The sequence below is a fragment of the Hydra vulgaris genome, chromosome 05 (genome assembly GCF_038396675.1).
Source record: "Hydra vulgaris chromosome 05, alternate assembly HydraT2T_AEP".
Taxonomy (NCBI): domain Eukaryota; kingdom Metazoa; phylum Cnidaria; class Hydrozoa; order Anthoathecata; family Hydridae; genus Hydra; species Hydra vulgaris.
In genome coordinates, this window is record NC_088924.1 from 33,862,835 (window position 1) to 33,875,483 (window position 12,649).

A 12,649-nucleotide genomic window follows, 5' to 3' on the forward strand; every position below is an offset into this window, starting at 1 on the left:
TAAAAAAACTGATCCTGGGACACTATAAAAGTGGAAAAGGATATAAAACTAGTTCTAAAATAGTCCATGTTAAGCCTAATAGTGTAGGAAATATCATTAGAAAATATAAAAAAATGGGTACTGTTAAAAATTTGCCAAGAAAAGGACGCCCAGCTAAGACTACCCAACGCATTGATAGAGAATTTATTCGAAAAGTTCAACAAGATCGAGGATTATCTGCACCAAAGCTTGCGAAAGATTTACAAAGAGATCATGGTATAACTGTAAATTCTCAAACTGTTCGCAATCGCTTGAAAAATCAAGGTTTTGTAGGTAGAGTTGCTTCAAAAAAGCTTTTTTTGAGTAAAAAGAATCAAAAGAAAAGATTGGCTTGGGCTAAGAAACATTCAAATTGGACTATTGACCAATGGCAAAGAGTTTTATGGTCCGATGAAAAAAAAAAAAACTATTAATTTTATATTAGCAAAATAAACTATTAATTTTATATTAGCAAAATAATTATTTAAGGGGTGATACACTTTTTTGACTTACTTTCGAGTTTAGTGGATAACTTTTGTTTTAAGTATAAGAATATTAATTTCTTGTAATAAAAATGTTTTTTGATATAAATTCAATATTAAAAAAAAAAATTTGGGTAAAAAATCTATATTTAAGCATATAAAAATTTGTTTTTATTGAAAAACCATCAGCGGGTGATAGACTTTTTTGACATACTGTATATATATATATATATATATATATATATATATATATATATATATATATATATATATATATATATATATATATATATATATATATATATATATACATATATATATATATATATATATATATATATATATATATATATATATATATATATATATATATACATATATATATATATATATATATATACATATATATGTATATATATCAGCTGTAGGCTGTAGGAATTAGGGTCGGCATTCGGCAATGAATTGTTTTGCCAACCTTATGTCGACCTCTTATAGTTTAAGATCTGCAAAAAATTGCTGAAATGTTTTCCTAACTCCGAGGGCTAATTTTTTTTTCTCAATATTTTCGCTTCCAACAATGCTGCAAGTAACCATACATATACTCATATATATATATATATATACAACCCTCGGAATTAGGGTTGGCATTCGGCAATGCCAACCTAAAAGTGTTTGAGGTCGGCAAAAAATTACCGACCTCATTTTTCCTAAATCCAAGGGTTGTGTATATATATATATATATATATATATATATATATATATATATATATATATATATATATATATATATATATATATATATATATATATATATATATATATATATATATATATATATATATATATATATATATATATATATATATATATATATATATAGTATATATATGTATAAAAATATAGTATAGTAATAACTATCAGATGGTACAAATCTTAAAAACAGAACGACAAAAAAATAGACATATATATATCTTTAATGACTTCACTTCCAACAAGGCTGCAAGCAACTACTATTAGAGTTGGAAGTTACTGGATGATAAAAGGTGAAATTATAGAGCAAGATAACAGTTGGCAGACAACATAAAAGATTGCAAATCTTTTAAGTTGTCTGCCAACTGTACCAGTAATATGAACCAGGAAAGCAAGATGAAAGAAGCAAATTCCAAAGAACTGATGTTCAAGGAAAAAAACTAGACAAATAAGCATTTGTCGGAGCATTTAGGAACAGTTACAGTAAAAGGATAAGATTTGATTCAATGACGAATAACTCAAGATTTAATTTTAGTAGATGACACAAGAGATGCTAGCTCTTTAGAGCAGCACCCAATATAGTATTTATAGAAAAAAAAAAGAAAAGCAACATTACAACTGTGTGACAATGGTTGAAGATTGGTTGCAAGAGCAGGTCCACCTATATTTACAATGCTTTTTTGCACCTTGTCTAAAAGAGAAAGGATATCATTGGAACATACGCCTGAGGTATTTCAATAGTATTCTACACAAGAACGGATTTGAGATTTATAGAGATAATGAATAGAATCCAGAGTGAAAAAGTTGCAAGCAGGATAAAGAGATGCAACCTTAGCCGATGCTAATTTTGCAATAGACTCAATATATGGTTTCCAATAGATTTGATATATGGTTTACCAAGAAGAATCAGAAGTAAAAGTTAATCCTAGAAGACGAAGGGTAGGTGACCCATTAAGTACATTACTGTTCATAAATATAGGAAGATCTAGATTGTTGTGATAACGATTAGCTGAAAAAAGTTGAGTTTTTTATGAGTTAAAGTTCACCAGCCACTGAGAGCCCCATACTGTAGCAGAAGTGATATCCTTTTCAAGCTCAAATGCCCCCTCAAAGTAAATAAAAAGTTTTAGCTTCTTATCAAGAGAAGAATAAATGGTAGTCAGCAAACAATGCCACCTAAGATGCTAGAATTTCTAAGAGATGGTTAATGTAAATTAAAAAAGGATAAGGATTGAACTTTGAGGAACCTTTAAAGTTACAGGAAATGAAGAAGAGTGCTATATATATCCACAGTTGAGCATTGTTATGTTTTAAAATAACTTTGCATGTTTTGCAAAAAATTGTGGCTGTTTTTCTTCCAATGTTCAACTGGTTCCACCAAATACACCTTTAATACATAAATAATTTCTTTTGATGTTGATTGTTGTCCTTAAATTTGTGATTTAAATTATAATTTTTCACTTTTTGAGTTACCATTTTGAATCCACTTTTCATTGCCAGTTACTATATAGTACAAAAAACACTTCTGTTTGCGTCATTGTAACAGTTGATTAGTTTTATAGGGCTCCCGATTTTTCTAACTCTTGAATCATTCTCAAGGTATGTATATAATAAAGTTTGAAATATTATCTATCTATTTTAAAGTTTTTAAGCAAAAATGCTTAAAAACTTTAAAATAGATTTTTTTTAGTTGATTGATTTGCTTAAACAAACCAAAACCCTCAGTCGATGTAGAAGCACTCCTCACATATTTTGCCTATTTCTATTTAGTATTACAGACGGTCTTCTCTAACATCTACATGGGTATGCAGGTTATCACAGAAAAAAATAATTTTGAATATGTTTAAAACCATTTGTATTACATCACTAAAAGTTTGATCATAAAAAAATAAAATATTAATCTACAAAAAGTTCAATGTTGTTCAATATAGTCTCCTCTGGAATCTACTACACTCTTCAGACGCACAGGCACTGTATTGCAGCTTTATTGCACCATGTCTGGACACAGATTCTTCCATATCTTTTATTTGTCTACACTGACAGAAACTTCTTCACAATCAAGCTTAAGCCTAATAGATACAACGACAGAGTTCTTGGCAAGTTTAAAAAAAACAGTTCCATTGGAAATTCGGACTATATCAAGAAGTTAAAAAAGCAACAAATAGACAATGAAACTGAAGCTTCAATATTATAGAAGCCAAAATATTTTTAATATATCCATTTTGTTATGTGCACATATAACAACCAAAGAAACACAAGAGAAAATGATAAATGATCTCTAATGAGGTAAAGATCATTTTTAAAGATCATTACTTAATACAATTTTCTGTAACTTATTGAAAACAAAAAAAGATATGTGGGAATTGTGCTACAGACCTTTTTTGACCCATATTACGGGTTCAGGCTTTCTATTTAAAATTAATAGCACAATATAATAATAATTTGTTTAATTTAAACAAGAGCAATGGACTATCACAAGACTTTCCTAATCTAGTACATGCACCTTTCAGGCGTCCAGTATTTGTAGCTGTTGTATCAAAACAAATTCTTTGAACACAGTCAAGAAGATCATTAGAATTTAGATCTTTTATAGATTCAAATTGGGCTACTCCTATTCTATGATCTAGACCTGGAACTCCTAGCAGATAACACTCACCATCATGGTTGATCCGAGCACAGAGCTTATTTTTCGTTTTATCTACAGTCCCTGTAAAAACACAATTGGTTTTTCCATTAAAATGTATTATGGTTGGTTTCCCTGTTTCTTTAAGTTTGACTGACAAATTGGCTCTGATTATAGCTACATCCTGATATATTATCCTGCTGAAAATCCGCTTTAGGGAAGTTAAAGATAATGTTAATTTTTGTATGTCACCACCTGTATTTTCAACAACAGTAGAAATCAACCCATCGCATTGATGTGAGCTTATACCTATGCCAACTATAGTTCTAGTTGCAACTAAGAATATATTCTTAGGAATTGATAAAATCTGATTATTATTATCACTAGTCCTTTTTTGGAGAGATTTACAGATCTCAAAATCTTGATCATCGCCTTTATCATCAAGACTTTGATCACTTTCCAAGGACATTTCTATGTTGAGTGTTGAAGATTATTTCATACTGGGGTCATTTTTTAGATCGCTGAAGAATATTTCTTTTTACTAACCTCTTAGAAACTTTCGCAAACCGGACATTTATGATTATCTTCATGGCGTTCATTTTATTGTGGAGAAACTGTGCTTCCTCTTCAATGACCCCTGAATGCCTTCTTTTTTTTATCAAACTTTATTTTTTTCATAAGAAGTTCCATGTTTTCTCCAGCATAAAATAAACCTGAAAAAAGTTGGTTATTTTATTTAAATATAAAAATTCATTTTTCAGGATTATGTTAGCCACTTACATGAATAAAATTAAATACCTACCTAATAAAGTAACATAAAATGTAATCTTACCCTCAAGGGAATATTTGAACTTGTCTCTATGTGTCTTATACCCAAGTCTTTCTTTCAGCTTTGGTTTACACATGCCAATGTATTTCATAACATAGTTCTTGACATGTTGCAAGAAACCAATTTTTCTTCATGGAACCAGAATCCCAGAGAAAATGAAGCCAAGTTCACAGTTTGAACCATTTTCAACACAGGACAATCTAAAAGTAATTACATAATTTTTTATCATATTGAAATATTTTCTTTTTGAATCTACTTTATTGACTAATAGAAGACCTGCACTAACCTAAAACTTTTCTTCCCTTAGGTGCAGAAAACTAAAGCTGAAAGAGCTTTAGACTGGTGCTTTGCTCTAAGAAGCAGGTAGTGCTGGATCACATGCTTTCTCAAGGGTAACTGGTTGCTTGGCATCTTCTCCAGAGTGCTTCCTACCAAGAATTTTTTTTTTTTTGTGTAAATTTCTTGGGGTTTTTAGCTTTCGAAGCCTGCCTCAATGTTGATGTCGGATTTGGTCTTCCTCTTTTCCTTTTTCTCAATTTTTTTTGTATAAACTTATGTTCTGCATAAGTTTTAATCATAGAAACATCTTCACTTCTGTAACGTTTTTTTATCGATTTTTATGATTAATAGGTAAGAGAATAGCTTTTATTCAAATTTTATTCATGTGAGAACTTTATCATGCGAAATTAATCTCCAAGGGAATTGTTTTGCAATCATTAATTATTGTTTGAAGATATTTTTACAACTGATTGTCCTAAGGGAATTGCTTGTGTTGCAATTGAAAATAATTATCCGAAAAGAGTATTGGAAACGATTGTCTAAAAAGAAAGTGGCTGTCTAAAAATTATTATCAACAAACCTTTAGGTTGTGGCGGCCAGGGGCGCACAGAGGGTAGGGGATCCAGGTTGGTCCTCCTGGTCAGTAAGCCTATGGGGCATCATCATGGGATAAAAAATATTAAAAACTTTATTATTCTTATTATTTTTTATTTTAGTGGTGGTAGGGTGGGAGACATCCAGTAAATTTCTAATGATCTACCCTGAGCATCATGAAGTCTCTGTGTGCCCCTGAAGGCAACCCTGGGCTCTAGCCCAAACAACCCTATGTAAGTATATTGCTGAAAATATATTTAAAAAATCACAAACTTTATATTTTTAACATATCAGAAACAGAAACAAATGTTAATTAAATACAGGGTACAAGTTATACAAAGGTTACTTAGGTTCATGAAAAATAAAAAGTTAATAATGTATTTTGAAAAATAAAGAATTTGAATATGTTCTGAATTTTGGCCTACTCATCAAAAACGCCTTCTAAAAGCCTAAAACCATGATTTTTTAAAATTAAAACGAATGGCGGGAGCATATGTCATCATAATTTTTTTTTTATAAAACCATTTTAATTTATAACACCTTTTGCATCTCACACACCTACATACACCTCTTCCTAAATATGGAGCATAAGTATATAAACTGTATTTAAATTCATCTAGTCCTGATTGTATCTGATCCTGATGCTGAACTTTGCTGCTTTAGTTATTGAAGTTAATAACTGTAAAGTTATTAACATTTAAATTAGCCTAAAAGTCATTGTTTGGCATCAACATAAAGCCCTACTTTTCTCTTCACATTTTTTCTGCATTAGAAAAATTTCATATAACTATTCATTAGTGCAAAAAAATCCATTTATAGAAGTAAGTGCTCTCAGTGTATTTACATCTATATTTAGACTTGACCTAAATAATTTTTTTTATAGCAAGCAATACAGCCTGTTTCACTATTAAAAAAGGTGAGCTTAGTACACCTAATTTTCCTTCATTATACTGGTCAAATATGAATTGTGAATGGGAAATTGTGACAGAAGAAAACTCAATAATAGTAATGCGATTTATATGGTTTGAAACAGAAATACATGAATCATGCAAGTATGACTATCTTCAAATTATTGATGGTTCAGGTACTTTCATAAAGGATCGAATTTGCGGAATTAATCCATTTAAAGGTTAATGATTTTTTTAATTTAGTGTTGTTTAATTTTTAAGTATTCTCTTGCGATTTTTTTTTTTAAATATTAAAAATCAGTCAAAGAGATTTTTATCTCAATTGAACATTAGTAGTGACAATTATTTTCTTAAATTTTTTTGAAATTTACAATTATGTAAAAAGCTGTTCTGTTGTCACCTCATAAGTTCACAAAACAAATACTTAATATATAAATAGCCTTTTAGATTTTCAAAAATCTCATTAACTCAAAAATCTAAAAGAAAGAGCTTTATGTAGTATTTTGCTTTAATGCAAATAACAGATTTTTATCAGTTTTAACAAAAACTATTTTCTAAATACTTTTAACTTATATTTATAAAAGTATAATTCTTTCGGAGAAATATTTGTAGATATTAACTTGCATCTAACTACGAAATATTTTGTTGTTGTTCTTTATCATGAGATGAACCAACAAGTTGCTGGATTATTCTAAAATTTCTTTCTACACAGTCATTTGCAACACTTAAGTTTTTTAAAAAAAATCAAAATTATTGTAAGATCTTCCAAGTTGCCTTTAATATGAATGATATATAACCAAACCTTAATCTCAATAACTAAATCTAGATCGCTAAAAAAAATTTTCCACTTTTCACTGTGATCAAATCAATTGAATATTAGTTACTTGACTACCATGAAGAAACCGTTGGCTTTTCTTTATAAGTTCTATATGCAGCTAAGTTTAGCTTTCTAAAAATTTAGTTTGAAGATCAAAGCATGAATTAGCTAACACCATACTAAATGCGTTAGTTGACAAGTACCAAGAATAAGTTTACATACTATTTAACAATGCATTACCTGTCTTAAAATTCCATTCTTACTATATGCATGCATTATTTAAGCTTTAGACTCATTTAAAAAAGAATGTTTAACAAGACTAGGCTTTAAAATTTTGGGTGTTATTGAAAATTGCAATTATAAAACTCAACTTAGAAATGTTTTCTTTTTGTTGTTAATCAATTACTGGTGATAAAATATTAATGACCAGGTGATATATGGAATCTGTCATAATTTAGGCTTCATTACACACCAGGCCACCATAGATTTAAAATCATTAACTTATTAGAGTTAATGTTAAAATTAAAGACAAGATATTCTTTAAGATGGTTGTTAAAAAAAATTGTGTTGTTCAGAGAAAACTCAATAAAACCTTTTGCTTCAAAATACAAGTTGTATATGCCTGAACGAAATGAAAGTGAGTTCCCAGAAAACCTTTAAAATCTATATTTAGCATCAGAAGCAGAAATTGATGGCAAATATTGCTATAATCTTTTCCTAAAGTTTGAGTAAAATGTATTATTTGGACTTATGCATTTTATGCCAGATCAAAGTGAGCAAAAGATGTTTAAAATGTTCAAAAGACTTTTAAAAGACCTCTTTTTTACTTTTCACTGGGATATTGCTTTGTACACATGAGTAATGTACAGTTCATATACATGGTGTATATATATTGACTAAAGTAGTTTTTTTTTTCCATCTAATCTGCCTTTATTTGTTGCAGTTGTGTCAGTACAAACTGCAAAACTTGGTCGGGTACCTCAAAGTACTCTAAAAAAATTTGTATTGCTAAAACCTGATCAGTTGTTTTTTTTGTGTTACTTTGTACAATTTCCAAGAAGATCATCTTTATGCACAAATTCTGGGCTTTTAACAGAAACAGCAGTTCTGCCAAATGTAATTTTCTGCTTCATTTCCTCTTCTATATGGCAAACTACTTTACCCTCAAAATGGAGGACAAGTTTTTTTACCTCTTAATTCATTTCTATAATTTTCTCGTATTTCAATTTCTCTGTGTGTTACAATCTCATAGCGTTTCTGTCTTATTCAATCTTATAGCGTTTCTAGCTTTCTATTTAATTTTAAATCTTTTATTTCTACTCCTAAGGAGTTCATTACACAAGCAATAAGCATAATTTATTCTTTTATCTTACACTTAAAGGTATTTTGTCACTATAAGGCCATCTCTTGTAATAACTTTAAGATCAATAATTGCAGTTGCATATGTATGTTTCTATTTATTCATTTTAGATATTTGGACTATGTAGATATTACCTAATTCTAAATATTTACTCCATTTTTTGCAATTAGGTTCCATTTCCACATTATAATCAGCTGAAAGGCAGTTATTAATTTCATGATATACACAGATATCTTCTTTTTCTATTATGGGTTTACAAGCACCATCTTCCACCATTTTCTTTATGTATTCTTTATACTATATGTGTATCCCTCTATTCTCCTTTCAAGTCTTGCTTCTAATTTCTTATCTTTAATTTTATAAATAAACTAAGCTCTTTTATTTCTTTGATCTTTAATGAATAAAATCTTCCATTATGAATGATCTTCTATTATGTTCTGTTTCATTTAAAATAAACTTAAGCTTTTTCAGATTTGTTCTTAAAGTCAGCATTTCAAACTTCAAAAAGACCTTATATACCCTTGAAAAATATATTAATTTTTATTTCTATTAAAATATGTTAAATTTTAGTATAATATAACATTATATATTATACAGACCTACATATATTTTAAGAGAATGTTATGTCTTTACTTAAAACTTTATTTTTTGTCTTTATTTCTTTATTTTTTAAACTTTATTTCTGCTGTCTATCTTCGAACTTATTTTTTATTGTTGTACCACAAGCTGACATTTTTTGTGAAGTTTTACAAACTTTTCAAAATTTTTTGATGTAGAAATTAAATAATTGCTCAATTCGCAAAGCTTCCAGAGGTTGAGAAGACAAAAAAACTTCAAATTCAGGCTTGCATACCATTGTGTTTTGCACTCACATTAGATACATTGTCATATGAGAGTTTCCAAGTTCGATCCCCACCACGTCCCAGGTCGTACCGTGCTCAACTTGTTTTTCCGCGCAGCGGCCTTTTTCGTTAAAGTTCGTGTTTCGGAGTTATAAAGTTGAGAGAGGGTTATAACTACAAATAAGTAGCCTCCTTGTCTGTAGTGGCTTTCTTAGCCTTGCACAGTGGGACAGAGTGTGCCAAAATACCAAAAAATTATTGTCGGCATTGCACGGTGAAAATTTGTCATAATGGTGAAGCCATGTTCATTAGAGGTAATATTTAGTTAAAAAAACATTAAATATTAATTAAAGCGTAATTTTGTGCGGTTATTTACACGTTAATTTGAGATGTGTTTCAAAACGCTATTTTGCATTTTTTATTTATTAACTTTCTTACACTACTATTGTTTTAAATTAACTTTATTGACTTTAATTTTAAACTATATTATTTTAATTAAGAATGTTTTTTTCGCTCAGACTTTTAAAAACAATTAAACGTAAATGTAATCATTAGTTTTTATGCATCGAAAACAGACAGTTTTTGATATTTTTTTTGCTACTAACCTTTACTATTAGGTATCAGAAAAACTATCCTCTAATATCCTCCAAACATTTGACTATGTAAATCTCATGCTAAATGTATGTAAATAACCATGCATTATAAATATTTTGCAACTTTTTGCAATAAAAAAAGTTATAATAAAAGATTGGTCTTCGGTTAATGGTCAGTTGATGAGAAATACTGAACATGTAAAAAAGATGTTTTGTACACAAAGAATACCTACAAAATCTTTCATTACTGTTATAATATATAAGTTCTGTAAATATAAATCTAAAAAAGTTATTTTATGACAAATAAATGCATTGAAAAGTAATATTTTTGATGTTTACACTGATAATAGTTTTCTTGTCCATTAAAAATATTTCATATTTTTACCAAAATTTAATTTTCTTTACATTTTTTTATATTATTCAATTACACGTTTATTACTTTATTTATGCATTCTATATATGAATGTAGCTATTCTAAAAAAAATCTACGAAAATAATTTTGGCATAAAAAACTCGATTTTGCCCCACTGTGCCTTATGAGGTGAGTTTACAAAATAAAATCGATTTGATTTTAAACTGATAGGACCTTAATAATGTCTTAAAACTTAAGTCTATAGGTAGGTAACTGATTAAGTGGCAATTAGGTGATTTAAGTAAGGGTAATGGTATAGCACTTTTATCTGCATCATATAATGTTTTTGATTTTTCCATCTTTATCTTTAAATCCAATATTTAATTAGTTTTCTAAAACCATAAATGTGCATAAAATATTTTATTAGTTTGTAATAAAGAATATTTAAGCTTAACGTTAGCAAAACCGTAAAAATTATTATTATTATTTACATGATATGAGTGGATTTAAACATGATATGAGTGGATTTAAACATGATATGAGTGGATTTAAACATGATATTAGCGGATTTAAACATGGTATGAGTGGATTTACATGATATGAGTGGATTTACATGATATGAGTGGATTTAAAAAACCAATTTTTTTAAAAGTAAATCAATTGTCTATTTTCCAAACAAATGTACGATCAATTTTTATAGTTTTACTTTGTGCAAATTTATATTAATCTTTATATACTTATTTATTTAATATTTATTTCTAAGAATTTGTTATATTACTTTTTATTGATTATTTTATTACTTTAAAAGAATTTTTTTTTTTTTAATTTTTAAATTCTTTAAAAAAATTCTTTATGACCCTGTAACTTTTTGTTTTTGTTTTATCTTTTTAAAAATAAAGTCTTATTTTATATATATTGGTAACATTTATATACTCTATACGAAATTATTTATTTTTTACGGAATCAATCTCGGGGCCTGGCAATAAGACAAATTGTGTCTTCTTCTTGCCCCGGCCATCTGTATATTGGAAATATTGGTTGTATTTATATTTTTATACGGCAAAAAATGGAGAGAGAAAAAAAAAAAAAATTTTTTTTAGTCAAAGGTGCGAAAATACTGAAAAAAAAATCAAATATCAGTACCGCAATAATTGTCAACTATGCAATTTATAATGCAATTGCACAATAAAGAAAATGACAATTTTGAAGTATTACAGTCGATTTAAATCTCTTAAACCCCAAAATAGCTTGCTTAATTTAAGTATTCAATTTTAGCCATATTTTTAAATCATTTTTTTTTTTTTAGAAATTTTAGTTTCAAAGACAAATAAAGTCAAATTAAAATTTATTTCAAATGAAGCAATAGAAAAAAGAGGGTTCAAACTGAAATGGAAGTCGTATAAAAAGATGTTATGAATTATACTTTTGTTACGGAAACCATACGAAGAAAAAACCAAAAGTTTTTATAAAAGCTTCTTTGGTTTATGGCGTGTTGATAAAATTCATATTCAAGCTTTATTTGGTTTTATCTCACAGAAACATTTGCAGCAAAATTTTTTAATTAATAAGTTCATATACTATTTATTTATAACACGTTTATTGTTATTATTTTTATCATAAAATTATAATAAAAAAAATCGTAAGCTAAAGTAGTTTTTCAAGATATTGTTTTACCCGTTATTATTTTATTATAATTATTTTTCCGATGTTATTTATATTATTATAATTATCTCCTATCTGACATATTTGTCCTATATGACATATATTGACATAACGCTTGTATGCTTAAGGTTTAAAATATTATAAAATTATAAAACTATAAAATTAAAAAGGTAAAAATCTTAAAATTTTCATTTTTTTAATTATAACTGCTTTAAGATCAAAATATATCACAGAATCTTAATTTGTCATCGAAATTTAAAAATCGAGGTTATTTTAATTTAATCTTAATGTTGGTATAGATTTTTACTCTTAGCAACGCCCTAAGCAACCAATTTATGGAATTATAACACACCTATTGCAAGTTATTTCTTGTGCAATTCCATCCCAATTTGTTTTCAAGTATTCTTTATGCACTTAGCATAACTGAAAAAAAAATTTTTTTCCAGGAATTAAGTCAAGGCTATCATTAGAATAATGCCTCCATGCCCAAATGCAAAATGTGAATGAGTGTTTAAATGGAATTATTTGGACGCGCTGTCC

General features: G+C 28.0%; 1 protein-coding gene across 3 annotated transcripts in view; it reads left to right on the plus strand.

Annotated features, from left to right (window-relative positions):
- The window catches only part of LOC100210662 (bone morphogenetic protein 1), a 78,859-nt gene extending 66,763 nt beyond the window's left edge, over positions 1 to 12,096 (plus strand). For all 3 annotated transcript variants that reach the window (XM_065797976.1, XM_065797977.1, XM_065797978.1), the window contains 2 exons: positions 6,459 to 6,704; positions 11,754 to 12,096. In XM_065797976.1, the coding sequence (XP_065654048.1) occupies positions 6,459 to 6,704; positions 11,754 to 11,863 (356 nt within the window). In that variant the 3' untranslated portion in view covers positions 11,864 to 12,096. The remainder of the gene's footprint in view (positions 1 to 6,458; positions 6,705 to 11,753) is intronic.
- Positions 12,097 to 12,649: the final 553 nt, after the last annotated feature.